This window comes from Excalfactoria chinensis, chromosome 4 (assembly GCF_039878825.1).
Source record: "Excalfactoria chinensis isolate bCotChi1 chromosome 4, bCotChi1.hap2, whole genome shotgun sequence".
Taxonomy (NCBI): Eukaryota; Metazoa; Chordata; class Aves; order Galliformes; family Phasianidae; genus Excalfactoria; species Excalfactoria chinensis.
Window position 1 is genome coordinate 10,017,951 of NC_092828.1, and position 18,770 is coordinate 10,036,720.

At 37.9% G+C, this 18,770-nt stretch overlaps 1 protein-coding gene across 15 annotated transcripts in view; it reads left to right on the forward strand.

Moving 5' to 3' along the window:
• ABLIM2 (actin binding LIM protein family member 2) overlaps positions 1–18,770 on the forward strand; it is a 135,951-nt gene that overhangs the window by 100,464 nt on the left and 16,717 nt on the right. For 11 of the 15 annotated variants that reach the window (XM_072334236.1, XM_072334243.1, XM_072334240.1 and 8 more), the window contains 6 exons: positions 4,102–4,203; positions 5,414–5,467; positions 10,097–10,149; positions 10,598–10,745; positions 15,374–15,432; positions 18,045–18,099. In XM_072334236.1, the coding sequence (XP_072190337.1) occupies positions 4,102–4,203; positions 5,414–5,467; positions 10,097–10,149; positions 10,598–10,745; positions 15,374–15,432; positions 18,045–18,099 (471 nt within the window). The remainder of the gene's footprint in view (positions 1–4,101; positions 4,204–5,413; positions 5,468–10,096; positions 10,150–10,597; positions 10,746–15,373; positions 15,433–18,044; positions 18,100–18,770) is intronic. The other 4 variants (XM_072334249.1, XM_072334251.1, XM_072334252.1 and 1 more) reach the window with 2 other exon arrangements.

Here is an 18,770-nt window from a genome sequence, read left to right on the forward strand (position 1 = left end):
TGCTGTTGCTCAGAGCAGCAGCAATTACTTATTGCTCCTGTTTGGAGTAAGAAATCCTGAAGTGCCAGCCGTTTCTGCCCATACATTTATTAACAGTGATCAAAATTTTAAGATTTCACAATTCTGCAATGCTTTTTATTAAGGAGCTAAAATATTTTGCAAGCAGTAACTTGCAATGCTTCGCAGCACTCTTATCACATAGGCAGGTGTGTTTATAATCCTTATTTATAGGTAATAATGAGGCCTGCAGAGGTATATATTACCCACTGCTTTACAATGAGTTAATGTCTCATCCCAAAAAGTGTCATAAGATTCCCTTCAAGTTCAGTTCCTCTTCAAGTGCTCTGAATTCTCTTCACTAAGCTAAAGACTTTTTTTTTTTTTTTTTTCCTCATCTTGGTAAGTCTTTCAAAGGTTAATGGACTTTTTTTCTTTTCAAAGCAGTTGATGTGGGAAGAGCAGATTCGTAGGGACCATTTCTTTGTGTTCAGACTGAGGTGAATGCTGCCACTTCTGTTTTTAAAAAATGAAATCACACTCAAAAATAACCCCAACTCTTATTAAATCCAAAAATACTGCACTGGTTTATAATACTAGGACAAGTCTTTGTAAAACTAGCTTTCCTCAGTAATGATAAAATATTTATTTAAACTTCTGGTAGAAATTTTGCTACTCTGGTGAAAAAGATGCCAGAATCTTTCTTTGATTTCACTGTTTGTATTATATTCTTCCTGACAAAGGGCACAGTTCATCATTTTTCAGCATAAATAATAGAACTGTGTTTCTGTTTTTACTTCCATTCACTGTAATTTAGCATCCATGAAACAATATAGTAGGATGAGCTATTTATCATGCAGCTAAAATACTTGGTTGTGCCCTTTTAAGGTCTTTTGCCTTCAAAATATCTTTAAGATAAATACCATAAAAACTTTTTAACAAGAGAATCATGTTGTGTGATCTCCAAAATACCTGCATGCGGTGTAATTCTGCCCCTTGAGGTGATGCAGTTGGAGACTGTAAAGTCTGTGCTATGTGAAAAAATGCTTACTTGAACCATGGTGGAAACTGTCTTGCCTTTCTAGTTTAGAAACACAGCTTCCATTTATTTGGCTTTGAAGTCCTGAGGAGAGTTAGTCACTGGACTTCAAAAAACTTTGTCTTGCTCCTTGTTCCATGTGCAAACAGATAGTATAGGATCCAGTTTCAGGAGTAATCTCTGACATCTTTATTAGGCCAGTTCTGTTTATTCTTCAGATCCAAGACAGGGAATGTAGACTTACTGCAATTTCTTATCAAATTTCCCATCCTTTCAAATAAATAAAAGCCAACAAGGAAGGAGGTATAAACAATGTTGCACTCTTCTTGCCCAGTCCCTTGAGCAATATGGAAAGGGAGCATGGTTTGAGCTCTGGTCAGTTGGCTATACACACACTAGGTTCAAAGAGCAGCTTATCCTGTCAGTAGCCAAAAGACACAAGGACTTTGTGGTTGATGCTCAAGTTCAAAGTAAACTTTTCCAGATTCTTTCCAAGTTAAACAAAATTCGGGGAAGAGTTTGTGGTTCTGGTTTTTTTGCCCTGCACTGACCAGGAGATCAGATCACATCCTGCAGCTGTTTGTGGCAGAAGACAAAACCAACAGTCTGAAACATTGCTCTCTTCAGTAGTTTCATTTTCTCAGAGAACTTATTTGAAGTTCTTCAGTGTATACCAAGAGACCCCTGAAAGAAACAAATTCTTAATGATGTTGTATTTTAGAGACTTGCTATAGGCTTGATTAAGTGGCTATCTGGAGTTCCTACATGTGAAAATTCAACGCGGATCTTCCATTTACTTGTTTATTAAATAATTATTTGTGTGTGCCAAATGTTAACTACAACTACTCCTTGTGTTTCTCCAACTCAGTGGCAAAAATTTAAGTATAATCAGCTTGTAGAAGTGGACTGTTAGAATAACCTTTTCCCTCATTTCATGCACAATTCTTCCCTTTTGAGCAAATTAAATGTGATAGCTCTGCAAACTACTCCACACAGGTCTTGTTTGTATAGAGAAGTTTGCAGATTTGTTGTCATCTGGTTTGCAATTGCTTTGTTTTTATTCATCCTAATTAATGTTTCCTCCTGAGACCCTGAATGTGCTACTGACATTCTATCCCTGAAGAAGAATTCTATAGGAGTGCAATACCAGCACCTTGGGATCACTGCTCAAGGAGGTGGTTATTCATGCAGATCATATGTGAATATGTTTTTAATATTATGCTAATTTTTAAGTAAATGAGGAATAAATACACTGTGAAGGTCACTTGAAAATTTTCTTTTTCTTTTTAAATTAAAAAAAGAAAAACCAAAAAAAACAATAGTAAAATCACTCTGGGATGAATGACATTGTAAGGTTTTTAAGGTTCTTGGAGTTGTCAGGAGCTTTACTTAAGTAAGTAAAAACCACTATTCTTTATATTCAGACTTGGAGTGAAGTGGAGGCTTCTGCTTATTAGGGATGGCCAAGCATATGAGCAGCGAGCAGCAAAGAAGGAATTCATAAATGTGCAGTGAAAATCTGTCAACACTGCTTTCCTTCCAAGAGTAAAGCAGGAATCAAGAAACCGAATAACCATCTGGTTCCTTATCTGAGGATAATCTGACTGCAGACTGGTGGTGGTTTACCAGATTTTTAGTAATTCCATAATTCTTCCCTTACTTTTTGGGAGGATCATAGGCCATTATCATCCACATTTCGATTTCTCAGCTGCTCTGATTATATTTTTTTCCAGCCAGAAATTGCCATTCCTGTGTATGCAGTGCTAATGGCTGAGTGGCTTTTGATTTTAATTTTTGACCAACTGTGAAAATACCCAACACAGAATTTAGAGCTGATCCTTTAGTGTATCGTCATGATCTCACCTGGCCTGCTTCCCCCTCTGAACTCAGTGGCTCTGCACTATTGATTTCAGTGGAGTATGTCCAGGTTCTTCTTGATAACAGATCACTGACCATACATCCACTGCTTGTCAATGGAGACCTGGAAAGGGTTCAGCAGACACCCACTCCATAGGCATAGCCTAGGTTGCTATAGTAATCCAGTAGTTTCATAGTATGAAACTTCCCCTTTCTGAAGGCAGAACTTTGTTTTAAGTCTAGCTCTCTGAGCTGCTGCACTTCCTTTCCCCCAAGAAAACTTGCTATAATTTCACCATTAGTATCCATTAAATTTGTGCTCCATTTACACTAAAACAATAATAGCAAATTAACAACCATTTCATGTCAGTATAAATGTCATGTTTGGCTTCCAGTTGCTTAACGGTGCTGTAAATTAACTGGATTTTACAAGTCCCAAAAAAGTAGAGCTTTACTTTTTTGTTTGCAAAGCAGCACTATAATGCCATAGAGTGTACTTTGGTGAAATAAACTAAGAGGAAATTAATGGCACCTAGGGAACATTTGACAAAGCAAGTGAAAAAATGTATACAGATCAATACTGTACGTATCTTCAAACTTTGTCAAGTGACTATGGCATTATAGATCCATGACTTGATAATCCAACTTTGTTTGCGTAAATATAAAATGCTGTGGCATGTTACCTGTGGGGAAAGTTTGCAATTAATGACCAAATTTCAATGTCTGTTTTTGTTACTGATATATGTAGGGACATTTTATGTAACCATAACTCCTGTTTTCTGGTCTAATCCTGCTATGAGATATTTTAAATAGTACTTAATTATTTCATTGCTAGTTTTAAGGGCAGGCTATGAACCATAGCATTAAACTTTTCAAAAACTTGTAAGGCTATGCAAAATACATTACAAGACTGTGGATGTGATTATCTGTTTATTCTGTTCATGACTGTTTTTGAAGGAGGAGTTTTAGTTTCAAAGACAGGATGCAAGGCTGCAGTTTAATCTGGTGTTATCTATCAGATAACATTCACTGTTGTTTTGATGTTTGGCAGTTGAGCCAATATGTTGTAATGAAAAATAATGAGTATCACAGTTATTTAAAACTGTTGGATTAACAAGTCATTCTGAATAAGCCTTTATGCTTGAAATACTCTACTTTGCTTTCCATTTTTTTTCTTGTATCTGCTTTCTTTGCTCTTCCCCTTGGAGGCAGTGAAAGTGGTCGGAGCACTCCAAGCTTATCCATGTACTCAGACAGCAAATCTTCACCTTCTGTCTATCAGCAGGCTCCTAGGCATTTCCATATTCCAGGTAGGCATTCACTGCATAGCATTTGATCTTCAACTGCTGGCACGTTTATTCTCTTCTAAATGGACTTGGGTTTTTTTTGTTGTTGTTGTTTTTTTGCATTGATTTGTGAACTTTGATCTGCAAGAGAAGAAAACTATTTGTGAGTGAAATCACTTGACTCTTAAGTTTGGTCTCAGAAATAAATGAGTTGGAATGCTGCATTTTTATATATATTTTTAAATATTGCATTAGATAGCACATGTTATTAAGCCTCCAAGATACAATTATTTATACTGTTAATGCTTCATGGGTTTTATTCTTTTATTATTTTCTTTATTCATTCACTTTCTGACTTAGAGAATCATATTATCATATTATTATTATTAATGTAGGGAGTGAAAACTGGTGAAAAATGTTAGGCCCCAATGAAGCTTACAGTGTCGGTTTCTGTACACATACACTGTTTTCAAGTTCACATTCAATTACAAGCATTATAAATTTATATCCATGCTGCTTAGCTTTTTGACTACACAGAACATCTACCTGCTTGATGGAATTGTTTCTTTTTTAATTATGTTTAGCTTCTGAGATTAGTGTTTCTTTGAGCACACTGTGATTGGAAATTGTATCTGCACAGGACCATAGTACTTATTTCTAACCAGGGAATGATGCAGGAACACTGGACTGTTGCCCTAGGGACTTTCCAAAAGTTTCTGGAAGGCCAGGTCAGCTATACAACTCAACGTATGGTCATGATATGAAATTTCCTTCAAGAATATTAGGCATTTGTAGTATAAACATCCATGCTTGACTGTGTACTTCCATTGTACTAATGGAGAAATGGTTCTTTTTCAATTGTGACTGTTACAGTAGCTGTTCTACAATTATGTTAACTTTCTTTTAAATATTAACAAGTATAACCAGTTTATCTTTGTTTTCTAAGAAGTCTATATTGGTCAGGCAGCATTCAAGGCATCTGAAAGCATTTTAAGGGACTTAAGAGTGGTTCATACAATTTAGGTTGGCATAGACTACCTTAATATTTTAAATATATAAATATGGGTAAGTCTTCACTCTCACATAGTAACCATTGAAAGACAAATCAGTGATGTAATCTGTTGTCTTTCCTCAAGTGTTTGTGGTTTATTGCTGTTGAGAGGAGATGAGAACAGCATAGTCTGAACTGCTTGCTTACTCTTTTATTCTTTCCTTTCTCTTTCCTCTTCCTCAGACACTGGCGTAAAAGATAACATCTATAGGAAACCTCCTATCTACAAACAGCATGGTACAGTCTGCTTTTCTCTGTTGCACTTTCTCTACTTCTCTTTGTAAAGAAATGCATATTGCTTGTGATTGTTTGCCGTACTCTTTCCATTTCATTATCTTAAAATCCTCATAATCTAAAATAGAAAAAGAAAAAAGGTAATAAAAAAATGAAATAGCATTTCTTATAACATGATGTCCAGGGATTCTGTAAATTCTCTAAAACTAGAATTATTATATTTTGACTTCTTTTTGTAATTTAGGGCAGATATTGCCTTAGAAGCAGTTTTCTCATATATGGAAAGAAATAAAATATGTATGCATAGGAAGTTGCTCTCCTGTATTCACACCATGCCTTGGAATATTCAGTTTTTGCAAATAATTCTGACTTCTTTTTTGCTGGAGAAAATTTTTTTACTGATAACTGATGTACACCATAGCGTCATAAAATATCCTGAGTTGGAAGGGACCCACAAGGAGCACTGAGTCCGACATTGAGTCTGACTTCTAAATGAAATATCTGTTTATCTTCAAGCTGCAAATTACTAGGATATAGTATTGAGATCTAATATAATCACACCATGACAGTAAAAAATGAATCTAGTAGCTGATAATGGTGGCAAAACATGAACCTTTAATAGAACCAACAACAAGGCAGTTTGTTGATGAAAGCAAGATAGAAGTTGTGCCATTCTTCATGGCAATGACAGGTCTCTATTGAAGCTACTTCTCCCACCATATCATCTCCAGCAGCATCTTCTGTGGAAAGAGGTTTCCCATGTTGTATGCAAGAGTAAGAAGGCCTCACATATCTGTTCTCACATATGCTAACAAATAGTTATTAGCTTTCCATGAGAAAGGTTAGGAAACTGGCAGATACATCACTGGCCTCATGGTCAGAACAAGGAAAATGTATTTGAATCAATTTCCAGTTGTGGTAACAGAGAGCTGATTTTAAAGTACTTGATTAGCACAGTCAAAAATAAGCTTTTCTACATAGTTAATTTTTTTATATTACTTTCCATGGAAGATGACACTTCTGTTTTGATGGGATTTCTAGTTTAGATCCAGTAGAACAGGAGTAGAAAGAATATGGACAAATGGTATGGGGGAGTCTACCTGCAGACATTTATTGTAACCAGAATGTTTCATGCTCAAGTAATTGCACATTCAAGCCATCAATATTTAGATAACCTCTGTAATTATTCTGGGTATGTTTTTCAGAAAATTCAGACTTGCTGATGTTTCAGTGCACTTCAGATAGATTATTTTTCTGCTCAGTATCCTAATCTTGGTCATACTAATGTTACCTCCAAGGGGAAAAGATATCATCTATTTGTTCTAATGCCTGATGTCATGCTATCCACAAAACAGTCTGCCCAAACTCTCTAATTCCTTCTCTTTACATACACAAATCATTTTTGGTAAGTTCTCAAGCTGAGCAAAAAAATAACCCCAAACAAAACAAACAAACAACAAAACAACTAACAAAGAAAAATATTACAGAGATGTTTAGAAAGAGCGAAGACAGTAAGTGTCAGAACTTGATGTGGTGTAAATCCTTGGGCTCCCCAGTACAAAAAAGACAGGGATCTCTTGGAAAGAGTCCAGCGGAGGGCCACAAAGATGGTGAAGGGCCTGGAGCATCTCCCCTATGAGGAGAGACTTAGGGAACTGGGTCTGTTTAGCCTTGAGAAAAGAAGGCTGAGAGGGGACTTGATCCAGGTTTATAAATACCTGAGGTGTGGGAGCTATAGTGGCGAGGCTGGTCTCTTTTCAGTAGTGCGTGGGAACAGGACTAGGGGCAATGGGCTGAAACTCCAGCATAGGAAGTTCCGCACGAATGTGCGCAAGAACTTCTTTACGGTGAGGGTGACGGAGCACTGGAACAGGCTGCCCAGGGAGGTGGTGGAGTCTCCTTCTCTGGAGATATTCAAGACCCGCCTGGACGCCTACCTGTGCGACGTGGTGTAGGGAGCCTGCTTTGGCGGGGGGGTTGGACTCGATGATCTCTGGAGGTCCCTTCCGACCCCTATAATTCTGTGATTCTGTGATTCTGTGAAATCAGCAGTTTCAGCAACTGATATGACTCTGATCTCCTATGTTCTGGCTGTGTCATTTGATTTTAATGATATTTTTGGTTTGTGAAGTTTCTAAACAGCAGCTTTTTTTACTTCCAAGACAGGTATTTTATGTAAGTTCTTAGTGAAACATGCAGTTAAGAAGTGCCAGCAGAAGTTGTATAAATCTTTCTGCTAAAGCATGAACGCATGAGCAACTGATGAGTCAGCTCCTCAAGCTAAAGGGACACTGAGCCAGTGCATGCTGAAAGGGAGCCAGGGAACATTCCTTTGTTGGAGAGACCAAGTTTGAACAAACAAGTACAAAAATGTTCTTTAAAACAAAAAGTGCACGGAGCTTTTCCAAGACATTTGGCTTTGTATGGTTTCAGTTACAACAGTGCCCAACAGATTTGCTATAGCTACAGCTTCTGTGTTTCTATTTTAAACTCTAAACTTCAGAATGAAAAAAAATGTGGTGGAAAAGTGGCTCATAGGAGAGATCAGTTGAGAGCTGGAGTCAGAAAGTGAAGTGTGCCACAGCCACCATGGAGATCCATCTGTCTGCATTGGTATTTCCGAAACATTTGAACATGGTTCAAAGTTAATAATAATAAGAGCTTTGTTCTGCAGTAATGTTAGCACTGATCCATGTGAAGGGTAAAGTTTGCATCGGGACTCACAGCAGAACCAAGTATCCCTTGTACCTGTGAAGCTAGATCTTAGCACACATGAAATTCAGGCCGCATGGATTTATTTGCTGTAAAGTGTTGCATGAAGCACACAGAAAGCTGAGAGGGGCAGGCCTTGCAGGGCCTTGTTGATTTTTATTGGGCTCCTCTAGATCTCTGTGTAAAACATTGGTGTACTGCTGTTTTGAAGTCATTTGATCTCATGAACCCATTGAACATACTGAATCTCCGAAAAACATTCTGGTCTCAATTTGTGGTGTTTGTTTGTTTTTTTTTTCCTTCTTTAAAATATCAATGTCTTTTATACAAACAGTCTGCAAAAAGGCATCCAGTTCTCTACATAGGTTTCATGAGATCCGCATAAATAACCTGGTGATTTAAGGTATGCACCCAAAGTGTCAGAAAACTCGGTCTAAGTCCTTCTTGCAATGTAGACACTTGAATTTTTCATGCTTTTTTTTTCCATATTATTATTTATTTATTTATCACATATGTCACAGGTTCAAATTTCTGCTATTTCTTTCTCAAAAAAAGCTAGTTGTCATCTGAAAAAAAGAAACAAAACCAAATCAAAACAACAAAAAAAGTTGCCCTCATCAGGATGCCAGTGCAGGGTTTGGATGTGAGCTACGTAGTGTGAAAGAGAAGAACACTGAACTGCAGGTGGTGGTGGACTTTCCTACTCTGTTGTTTGGATGCAGGGAGGATACTCAACAAACTTGCTAGCTCAAAAAAAAAAATAGAGAGTTGTTCCCAGCTAGCTGGGAGTGTTGTAGCACTGTCTTTGAGCAGACTAATCTTTATATATTTTTCTGGCTATGTTGCAGTTCATGGGGCTCTTGTGTTACCCTTGAACTCAGATGTTGCAGTCAATCCCCTTGTTATAACCTCACATGGGTTTAAAATTATGCTACATCATTACATTACCCCAGCTGCTTTACTCCATGCAACAGCTTCAAGTGATATAAAGGCAAGAGGCATTTAGATTTTGGGAAGTTATCTGAAATTAGTGTGAAATTTGTCACAGAAACTTTCTTTAAAATTCTATCCAAGGTATAAACCAGTCTGTGGTATGGTACTTCGGGAAAGAAAAGCTCAGGAAAAAAACACATTTAGTGGTTAGGATCTATCCTGTAACTTTTTGTTTTTCGGTGTTGATATTTTCTCTTCAAGAAGTTGAAAGATCGGAAGAGAATGAAACAACAAGTAAATATTTTCTTTGATTAAAGGCTCTTGAAGAGAGAATATAGGTGAGAAACAGAATTGTGACTTTTAGAAACCTCTTTTGTTTTATCTGAAACTTGATGATTGCAGCACTGTGGGGCTCAGCAGCAGCTCCTCCTTACCTGCTGTCCTTCACTCGCACTGTACTGACACAACCTTTCTTTCAGCGTCTTGAAGAGGTAATACCGAATTTGTATCTATCATCTTCACCATCATTGCGTATCTTACTGAAGAAAGTGGGAGGCCCAGATGTGCAGACTACCAAATAGCTAAATAACCAGATATACTTTCTTAATCATGGTAACAAAGAAGAATGGCACAACGATTTTCCCCTGAATCTGTCCCTAAGTTACAACCTGGACTTTTTACCTCCTGCCATTCCCCAAATGTAGCTTCTTCCTAAAACAATACCCTAAAAGTTCCACAAGAGTGGATTTTCTGCATTATCTACATTCCTATAGCATTAGTATTCCCATAATCTTTTCCAAACATTAAGTAATTCTATGACGCCATAGCTCTATGGATCCAATTTTCTGCCCAACTTCTTTTTTTTTTTTTTTTTTTTTTTTTTTAATTGCTTTTTTCTCCTCTTGAAACTATGTAGAATGTGAAGACAGTCAAAACAGAAAACAAAAATGATCTATCAGTTTAAGTTTAAAAAATTTGATCTTTCAGCACTAAGAAGATCAGAAGGGGAGGATGGAAGTTTGGATCAGGACAATAAGAAGGTAATAACCAGAAGGAACAAAAGGTAGTTTATTTAGTTTTCTTCAGGAAATCCTTTTGTAAAACATGGTTAGTTTTCAAGATATTATTTAATATATCTGAAATGAATCTTACTGATTTTAGGCCTTTCCAAAAGATAATTTCAGATCCATTAAGCATAATCTCTCTTTCAAAGTGTTTAAAATCTGCATTTCATGATAAAGAAAGCAATAGCAATAAATACAAGGATCTTCATTGTATCTCAGTGCATGTATTGGTGAATGTGTTAACATACAAGGGTGTAGGCAACTTAATTAACAGATAAACTATCCTCAGCCCAGATGGAAGTTAAAAGTTTTCAGTAACTGTGGGGCTGTGACCATTGATACAGGCTGTACTGAGAGTAAACTAGCAAGTGATGTAGGGCATGAGTTCAGTCTTGCTCTTATAACCAACTTTTATTCTCTTCAGCTGAAGACCAGTTGGCTTATTCTGAAAGGGGATATGGACACCAGAACTAATTCCCCAGATTCAGATACACGATCCCTGTCTCTTACTCCTGGAACTGACAGAGAAAACTTCCAGAGAGCACAGGAGGGCACCACCACTATGTACTCCCGTGAGTACTGGATGCTGGGCAGCTGTATAAGGCCAACAGAGGTGGGGCAGAGGGAGGTGGCTGTAGGCTGTCCCTTGTTTGCTTTGTTCCTTATGTCTCTATAATAATGACATATATTTGTTTGGTTATGGCTTGTAAATGATCAGCATCTTCAGATTTCAATGTTGAAAGTATTTGTAGAGTTCTTGTAATGAAAGAAGGACCACTGCTTATATAAAGATAACATATTCCCATGGAGAAGAAAATTTCTGACAACAAAAGCCTACCCCTCGCTAATACATAAAAGCACCTATGCATATGTTAATTATTTTCCATAAGCAGGGCAGTTGCTTCAGGCAGATTGTATCAAGGATTAATTTACATTTTGTCTGTTGGTAGAGTATATTTTTTCAGTACTGTGATAAAGTGTAAAATGAGCACTTGCTCTGAAGACTAATCTAAATTAGCAGGAGTTTTTATATCAGTCATAGCTGTAATCTCACAGAAACCTTCCAGATATTGAGTAACCAGGTGGAACAGTGGGAAGATTTAATTTCTGAAAACTGATCTGAAGACCACAAAAACAAAAGAAAACAGAACGAACACAGTACATTATACATTTCTTTGCTCTGTGTTCCAGTACTTTTACATTGTGTAAATGATGAAAAATGGAGTAAGTGAATCTTAACAGATAGTTGAGACGCTTCCCTCGCTGCATCCTCCACTTTATTCCATACAGCAATAGAAGGTCATCTGGGGTGAACAAGTTGGGGAAGCAGTTTTCCAAAAGAATGTATCCGATGTGAGGCATGTCTGGCAGCAAGGCCAGTATGTCAGTCTTGTGGGCATTTTGGTAATGTGATAGCTGGCTCCATCAACTTCTATTAAGGAAATTATGGCTTAGCTATGCAAGGAAGAGGAAAAACAGATGATGCAAAGTCTGTCACAAGGGAGTAACAAAATAAAAAAAAATGAAGTTATTTATAGTAATTGGTCACACTGGTCTAACCTGAAAGGATTTCATTCCTTAGTCATCATCAAGCATTGCATGATGTTTTGTTGCATGTCCTGTGCAAGGAAAGCCTAGGTCTGATCACCTATGCAGCTAACACCTATCATTTGCATAGTCATTAGGCTTCTCTACCTATTTTGTGTATAGCTGAGAGTGCCTGGATCTCTAGCTCTGACATTTAGCCCCATCCCTGTGGCACAGTCAGAATCAGAGAAAATTAATTTTTCAAATATTGGTTTGGTGCAAAATTATTACCTAGAGAATGGAGGAGTTAGCAGGCATCAGACTGTGAATCTCTGGCTATGTATCCAGATATACCATGCAAACATCTTTGCATTTGTTTGTCAACCTATGAGCAAATTGAAGAAGTATTATTCTGCTCTAGAAGACATTTAGTCATATTTCTCTAGCTATGTGTCCAAAATAATACATTTGGACTTGTGTGACTGGCAGATATCTAGAGTGGAACTTGCTTGTGTGCAGCCTGGTTGAAGACTAAGTGATAGTGGCAACAACTCCTTACACCCACGTGCATAAATGTGTCTTATTTCTGTATGCATACATTCTTACTAATTTATACATATATAAATGACATTTAGTCATTGTTTCACATAGCTAGCAAGGCAGACATCTAACCCGGTTTGCAACTCACTGTTGATATGTACCTGATATACTGAAAAGCAACCTCACAATATTTAGGCTAGAGTGAATGTTATATTGGAAGAAGCAGTAGCTATATCAGGTAGCTGCTGAAGTTCAGATAACACCTACCTAGAGGAAAAAGTGCTTTGATTTGGCCAGTTACTCCAAAAAAAGTTTATAAATATACTAGTTGGTTATGATAATAAGCTATAGTGTGTGACTGGTGGATGTTGGTGTTGTATTTTACCATTATAATAAAGAAACAGCAAAATAAAAATTCAGGCTCACAAGTAAGTTCTAGAGAAAGAGATGCTAAGTGAAATGTTTTTCACACTGGAGTCACTGTTTCTTTTCTTGATTCATCTGAGCTCTTTCAGCTTAATTCACCTCTGGGTTTTTTTCCAGCCAACCACATGATGTCGCTTGTACTTGTGGATGTGGTTCAGTCCTGGCAGTGTGGGAGGCAACACTTGAGCTGCTGTATGCTGAAGTGAAGTTTGTTTTCACATTGTGCTCTTTGCTTTAGAGCATTTTTCCACGATAACTTTGAAAGGCTATTTGGTGATGGAACAAGTCCTAGTCAACCTCTGTGTAGCCAAGATGCCAAGAAATCGAACTCCATGCTCATGTTCGACACTGGCATCTGTCGATGGGAGTACAGTTACACCCTTTGTCCTCTGGAGTTAACAAGAAATGGTAGATTTCTAGTTTCCAAGGTGGAAAAGATAAATGGTTAATCTAATTTGCCATTCCATCCCTGTATTATACATGGGAGCCCCCAGTGGGGCCAACAAAAGAAGTTCTGCACATAGTTGATACCATCTCAGATGACAGTTGATTATGTGTCTAAAGCATCTTTTACTTTCATCCTCATTTTGCTAGGTTAAATGTTGAACCCATTGATCCATCTTTCTTATGATAAACTTCTGTTGTCCCAGTTATCCTGTAGGCCTAAAGGTCTGGTGACCTTAATTTAACCCACTTAAAGAGAACATACTTTCAGGATGTCCTGTCACTGCTTGAAAATATTGCAATTATTTCCATATTTGGAATGTATCAAGACAGACATTTCCAACTTTTATCATTTTTAAACTTACTTTAATAGCCCTTGGTCACCTAATCATTGAGCTGTATAACTAAGCCTGGCTGCTTTCCTGTTGTCTCCAAATAATGAGATCCCAGCTTATATGATAGAAGTGTGGGGTATTTATTAGTGCCTAAGTGTATGACTTTTCCCATGAATTATTAAACTGTATCCCATTTCAATTTCTCTGAGGTTTAAGATTGTCCCAGCTCCTTATGATACCCCAGTCCTCCTCTACCTTAGCAATATTTATAACTGTGTAGACAGTCAAGTTTATTAGCCCATTCCTATTTTTGGTGTCCAGATTGTTAGTGAAAATATTAGGCAATTTCAACTCAACACCAGTCCATGCTGACATTTCTCCTTCAGCACTGCTCAGTTCTCACCACCTGTTTTTCATATTTCATTTTTTCCTTACATGCCCTATAATTCCTCTGATAAAAACTCCGTAAAAACTCCATGTCCTCTGGTTTTACTTTAATTTCCTGTGCAGCAATATACTGATTTTAGTAATATCTCATTAGATGAATTCCAATAAAATTTATTTTGCACAGAAGTCATTTCTTTTAGTGAAGAGAGCTAGCAGGAGAGTCTTGCAACTTGTATTAAATGAATCAAAAACAACATGAATATAACTGATTTTCTGTTTACTTCCATGTTTTTATTTGGTCTTTAATAAAGTTTTCCCTTGGAAACAAACTGATAGATTCTGAGTATCTTATTCTCTTCTTAAGCATAAAATTGTACTCAATATTCTCTGGTGATTTAAGTTAATCTTCCAATTTTATTTGAGCTTATCATTTTTCTGTACAAAGTGCTTTGAATTATGTCTCTATCACAGGGTGATTCACTTGCTTACCCTAGTTGTGTGAACTTGCTCAGTGCTGTACATTTGTTCCTGAAAGCTGAAGTGAAATAGTCTTTTAGTGTTGGAGCCCCACCTAGGTTCCCCTCTCCTGCATAGTGACACAATGATCCCATTTCTTCTTGTTCTCTTTTTGTTTGCATAGCTGGAGAACCTTTTGCTGTTTGTTTTAATATCGTTTTCAATGTTTAACTCAGTTTGACTCCTGGCAGTTCTCACCTCATCTCAGCACATCGTAAGCTCTGTGCTGATCCATCTTTTTGTTTTTGTTTTTTCTGTACACTTATTCCTAATAATCTCCTTAGGGTACTGATTAATCCAGTAGTGTCTGGATTCCCTTCCTGTATTCCCCTTTGGACAAAAATTGCCAGCATTTTTGGCAGCAAGTAGACTTGTACATTCAGTTCTTTGAGCTAACTTACTTCTCCTAACTCTGCCTCAAATTATCAAACTTTCTTTTACTGGAATCAAGAATGCTTATTACAGAACTTTTGTTTATCTTCTGCTTAATATAAACTCATTCATATTATCACTTCTATACATCATTATTTTTTATAAACCAAAATCTGATCTGAAACATTGTTTGTACCTTTTAAAAATCAAACTCCAAAATAGACCACATACATCGTGGTGAGAAGTGGAATAACTCTAAAATGATAGTACATCATTTTTCAAGTTATGGCTTAGCGCTGAGTTGGAGAGCTGAGATTTTACAAGTTCTCAAATCTGTTTTGCATTATGTAGCTTCACGATGCTTCCATAAAGTGAGTCCCACAAATCTTCTGTTGTGCCCACTTCAGTGACTGTATCCTGCTGTGCTATGGTTTACAGACATTGTTATGTGTACCCATGTACATGACATAGAGAGAAAAGATGAGTACTACTCAGCTGTACTTCATCCCATGACTAGGATATACATAGTTACCCTGCAATTGCTATTTCTGGCTATTTTCCTGTTTTCTGGGGTTTTGTAGATTATAAAGGACTACATAAAAAATATAACTATGTATCACAAATGATGTAGCTGTCTATCATGTCTTTTACAGGATTTCCATATTCTAAATCTACATCTCTACCTGGCTATGGAAGGAATGGCTTGCATCAGGTAGGTATACAATTAAATGTATTTTCCAGTTAATAGTGTATCATAAATAGAAAACTAGATAAAAATTTACACAGTGATAATGCTTCACAGGTGTTTTGGCTACCAACCCTGCCTGACAATTTTTTAACCTGTGAGAGTTAAGTTTTGTCTGCAGGAGTCAAACTGAAGCTTTTTATTTTAATTGTGTGTGCCATGAGCGTTAGGAATCTTGATTCTCCTCCCAAAACCAACCAAGGTCCAAAATGTGCACATTAACAGACCACAGGTATATATTGAATTAATGATAGAGAGGGTTAAGCCTTTAATTAGGCAAGTAATGATGTTAGAGCAAAGGTGGAGCAGCCCATATCCGTAGCATTTCTTAAGTATGTAGAGATAAATATATATATACACACAGACATCGTACAAGGCAGGGGGGAGCAATGAGAGTTTCCTGAGTGCTGGAGGAAAGCCAGCATCACTCCAGTCTTCAAAAAGGGTAAGAAGGAGAAGGTGAGAAACTACAGGCCAGTCAGCCTCACCTCCATCCCTGGGAAGATGATGGAGCAGCTTGTTCTGGATGCCATCTCCAAGCAAGTGGAAGAAAAGAAGGTTACCAGTAGTAGCCCATATGGATTCAAGGGGAAGTCATGGTCACGCAGCCTGGCAGCCTTCTGTAATGTCATGATTGGTTGGATAGATGAGGGGACAGCAGTGGATGTTGTTTCCTTTTACTTCAGCAAAGCATCTGGCGTTGTCTCCCACAGCATCCATGTAAGGAAGCTTAGGAAGATGAGTGGGCAGTGAGGTGGACTGAGATCTGACCAACAGGCAGAGCTCAGAGGGTTGTGATCTATGGTTCAGTGTCTGGTTGGAGGCCCGTAACTAGTGGTATTACCCAGGGACTACCTGGTCTTGTTTAACATCTTTATCAGTGACCTAGATGAAGGGATGGAATGCACCCTCAGCAAGTTTTCTGATGATACAAAGCTGGGAGGATTTGCTGATCCTAGAACACTGTGCTGCCATTCAGCAAGACCTGGACAGACATGAGAGTTGGGCAGAGAGGAACCTGATGAGGTTCAACAAGGGTAAATGCAGAGTCCTACACCTGAGGAGGAATAACTGCATGCACTGGTATAGGTTAGAGGTTGATATGCTGAAAAGGAAAAATGTGGGGAAGGACGTGGGTGTCCTGGAGGCCATGAGCCAGCAGTGTACCCTTGTGGCCAATGGTATCCTATGTGCATTAACAAGAGGGTGGGCATCAGGTTGAAGATGGCAACCTTCCACCTCTACTCTGCCCTAGTGAGGCCACATCTGGAGTACTGTTACCAGTTCCGGGCTCCTCGATTCAAGAAAGACACGGATCTTATAGAGAGAGTCCAGTGGAGGGTCACAGAGATTATGGGGGGCCTGACATTTCTCCATTTTGAGGAAATGTTGAGATACTTGGGACTGTTCAGCCATTTTGGTGGGATTAAACTCCCCCAGTAATGAATTGAACTGAAGGTTATTAGAAGAAGCTACAAGAAAGTAACTGTCAGAGAGCACCTAAACTGAAGTCTGCATCCCTTTGAGTTAATATTACATTACTAATTGTGCCTGTTGATGTATTGTGCCTGTTGATGTGCCAAGTACCTGATTGCTTGAGTTCTTTTCTGAAGAAACCAGTAGCAAGAGAACTTAACTGAATTATATTTATGAATTTGGAAAGATCTAGATAAACCTGTCCCCATTTAGGAGTCAAAGACATCAGAAAGTGCAGATGCAGTGCTTGGGGTACTTTTTGCAGGCTTAAGCCATGTAATGTGATGTGAAAGCAGCAGGTGGCAGCATTTGCCCCATCTAAAAGGTTCAGCCTAGTGTCTGAGAGCTGCAGGAAAGCTGAAAATCAAATCCTTTAGACCAAAATTCTCTTCAGAGTGCCTGCACTCTGTGTTGTAGGCTTATACCAGCATTTTGTGGTTTGTTATTTTTAATCATCCATCCTGGTGAAGTGTCATTTAATAAAAGCAAGCAATAAGGAGCCTTGCAGTTTCTTATGAGACTAGTTGTGGGTACAGTGTGTACCTACAAGGTGAAAAAAAACAAAACAAACCTCTAAGAGAAGCAACAACAACAAAAAAAGTTATGGTGCCTTTCTGGTCTCCTGCAATACTTATCACCATCACAGCATTTGCCTGCAAAGAAAAAAGACAGTGGGACAAGTTAAGATTGATAAGACTGTGTAGCTGCCTCTCTGAGTGACAATCATGTGTTGCATTCTCCAGTTCTGGAAATGTGTAGTATAGACAGCACAATGCACATGCAGTGACTGCTGGTTTGACACAAACTCATTGACAATTGACAATCCATCCTCTGCTGCAGGCAGAGCTCCTTTTCAGTGCCTTTAGACTGATGGATGTTGTGAGTGCTCTGGATACCCTCTTTAAGCATTAGGTCAAGTTCTAGTGAAACTTTGTATATTTTCAGTCTGGGTAGGGTCTTTATCTTGATTTCCTGGTACCACTTCTCTTTTTTTTTTTTTTTTTTTTTTTTTTTTTTTTTTTTTTTTTCTCATCAGTGTGCAGAGAGCTACTTTGTGTCTATGTGTATTTTGAAGTTACATTGCTCCTTTTCTTCTCTTCTAGCCTGAAAATATGGGCCAATATGAAACAGACCAGGAGTCGAGCTGGGGGATGAAAGGTACATTGCAGTAGCATTTCCACTCCATGTTTTTTTTTCTTTTGAGGATGCTTGTTTACCTCTTGCCCAAAGGGTTACTGCTCTGTTATCTTCTCATGGCTCATGTAATGATGGTACAGAACCAGCTCAGTATCACATTCATCACAGAGAATCTCCTTTTTATCTGATTGAATATGAAGGTCTGAGTGACGTCCTGAATTATACAGTGGTGTAACAATGTTGAGTCTATGCCAGTGTCCTGAATGTGTGCAAACAGCCCCAGTGGTTCTCTTTGCTGAGCAGGTGGTGTTCTCATATCAAAGAGAGGAAGAATCTGAAGTCTTGAACGCCTGATTAGTTTGTCTGAATGGGAAAGGAAAAAAATAAAATAAAATTACAAACATTCCTGGTCTTCTTGTTTATCCTACAACGATGCTGAAATGTTCCGAATTTAAAGAGCAGAATTTCTTTTTATTAATTCATTAGATAACAGTTTAAGTGGACTGTGAGCTTAAGTTGGTTGGAATTTGCAGAAGAACTGAGAAATTTAGGAGCATGCAACTTCTGATGGAGAAGAGAAGGATTTTGTTTCCAAGTCACTTAACTTTTTTTTTCATCTTACTCTAATGCTTCACTTGATGGCTCTGTACTGATAGAAACCTTTGTCTGAGTAGCTGGCAGTGTAGATTTTG